Here is a 2281-nt window from a genome sequence, read left to right on the forward strand (position 1 = left end):
GTATTAATATTTTTGTATTAGCAGTATTGATCACATATTTGCATAAAATTTATTAGTGTTGTGAGTATAAAAACCAAAAAAATAAATAAATAAAAATGTGTTATGTTTGGTCACATTTTCAAAGCGCCACTGCAGAGGGACCAAAGGGCCACATGTGGCCCCAGAGCCGCAGGTTGCAGACCCCTGAGTTAGAGTAAACAGATCTGGTCATTTATCTCCAAAGAAGAATATTCTTTCTTGAATTCTGATCCAGGCTGGTTGAATTGGAGCAGCCCTCTTTTAAAGCGTGACCCTCCCCACCACCACAGAGTTAAAATGGGACACTTTGCATTAAGGCTCTTGCACTGTGATTTGAATTGAATGCTAAGTTGGGTGTGGCTGTTTTGTTGGTGTAGCAGGTGAGCCAGGCTGTTAAATTCATTCCTCTGTGTGTCCTTCCTTTGTCTCCATGTCTGATTTACAAACCATCGTCAAACTTTGTGTTTTGTTTTTCATAGTCATGTGTAATAACAGAGTTTTTTTGTTTTTCTGATATGCAGCTTGGTCATCAAGTGGCATGTTGAACAGTCCACTCTTCAGATAATATTTCTGTACTGCTGTTCTGTAGCTTGTTTTTGTTTTCTGCTTTTGTTTCAAACCTGCATGTGTCCCTCCCRTAACCCCCTCACATTCTTTGTCTCCTGTCATTTTGATCTGTCTCTCACATCGGCTTGCTCCAGATGCCATCTAACAACAGCATCCGAAAGCAGATTGAGACTCTGCAGGTGAGTTATCTGGTGCCAGAGCCTGACCTGGTGCTCCCTTCTTCCTAGTGGTCCAGGGACTAATCAGGATGAACAGTAAAGTTCCACTTGCTTGGCTAAAGTTTAGTGGTTCTGCCACGAGGTCAAAGTGTTGAGGAGTGCTGAATGAACTACATACATGAAGCTGGGTGGTTTAATCCATTTGTGTTTATCTTCAGCAATGGCAGGGAGTTTATTTTACGTTTCTTGTCATTGCATGTGTGTGGAAGGACATCCCTGCAGTAGGCCTGTAACAAACAATAAATAATTAATCGCACGATAAATTAAAATGAGGCCGATTATTGTCATTTTCCTGCGTTTTTGTTTTCCTTGTGTTTCCCTCTTGTCTACACCTTAAGCTGGGTTCACACCGAACATGTTTTGAGCAGCAGGAGCGTCAGGTTTACATGTAAAGTCTATGGTGGATGTGCATCTAGGGGTCTTGTGGCGCGTCTAGAACGTTTAGTGCGGTTTGAGCGTTTTCCTTGCATGCGGCGCGTCCAAAGCAGCCGACRCTTGAGTTCAAAAATGTAACTTTTGCTGCTCCACGTGCCGCGTCAACCAATCAGAGAGAATAATTTTTCCACATGATGGTTTCCTTAGTAGCTACGTTTACATGGATATAAGTAATCGGATTAAACAGCCATTCGGACTAAAAATGCGTCATGTAAACAGCCCGTTCGGATTATTCTGATCCGATTGAGCTCGATCCGAATGAATTTTTAATCCGAAATAGAGGGGTGGGTTATGCCGATTGATAAAGTAGACCTGCAGTTGGTGTTCTGGCTGGAGATATCAGCACCGATGTGGGTCAGCAGCTCGTTAAACTGACTGCAGTGTTAAACTGGACTCAGGACAAAAAAAAAAGTTGTTCAGCTCCTGGAGTGAACTCACCCAACACAACACCTCTAAATTATCTGGTGAATTAATTATCTGGGGTCAGATTTATAAAAGATTGCGTGGAAACCATACTAAAAGTGAACGTTTGGCCAAAAGGCGGAAATGGCGTACGCAAAAAAAAAAATTCAGATTTATAAAACCGTGCGTACGCATGTTTCTGCGCATCTTTCCTTTATAAATCACAGCCGCATGTCAGAGTTTACGCACGAGGTCCCGCCACAGGTTCTACCCTCTACACGCCCACACTCAACCATAAACAGTCAATGCAAAGTACCTCATGAATGTTAAGATGTATTTAAATCAGTCAGCTGATCAATGTCAACAAAGGTGATTGGTTCAGACACGCTCCGTCATGTGTCTGGAAGATGACAGGTGYTCACGTGAACAGAATGTCTGTAACTGACACAGATTTTCCCACATTTTGCTTTAGAGTAATCTAATGATTTTAATTTAAAAATACTCAGCTTCAACTTAATTTTCCCTCAGAGCCTGCAGGACAATAAAAACAATAAAAATTAAATTAAATAAGTCAGATAAAATTAGAAATAAGTTCACCGCTCTTCTCCTTGTCCTCTCCCCCTCCTGCCTGCTCTGTTATC

At 41.7% G+C, this 2281-nt stretch overlaps 1 protein-coding gene across 1 annotated transcript in view; it reads left to right on the forward strand.

The window, feature by feature from the left end:
- Positions 1-2281, forward strand: part of LOC106531640 (protein furry homolog-like) — a gene marked incomplete at its 3' end in the record, with an annotated part of 82800 nt that overhangs the window by 62113 nt on the left and 18406 nt on the right. Inside the window, 1 exon segment of the mRNA XM_014027543.1 lies at positions 720-764. Coding sequence (XP_013882997.1) covers positions 720-764 — 45 coding nt within the window.

This window comes from Austrofundulus limnaeus, unplaced genomic scaffold (genome assembly GCF_001266775.1).
Source record: "Austrofundulus limnaeus strain Quisiro unplaced genomic scaffold, Austrofundulus_limnaeus-1.0 Scaffold660, whole genome shotgun sequence".
NCBI lineage: Eukaryota > Metazoa > Chordata > Actinopteri > Cyprinodontiformes > Rivulidae > Austrofundulus > Austrofundulus limnaeus.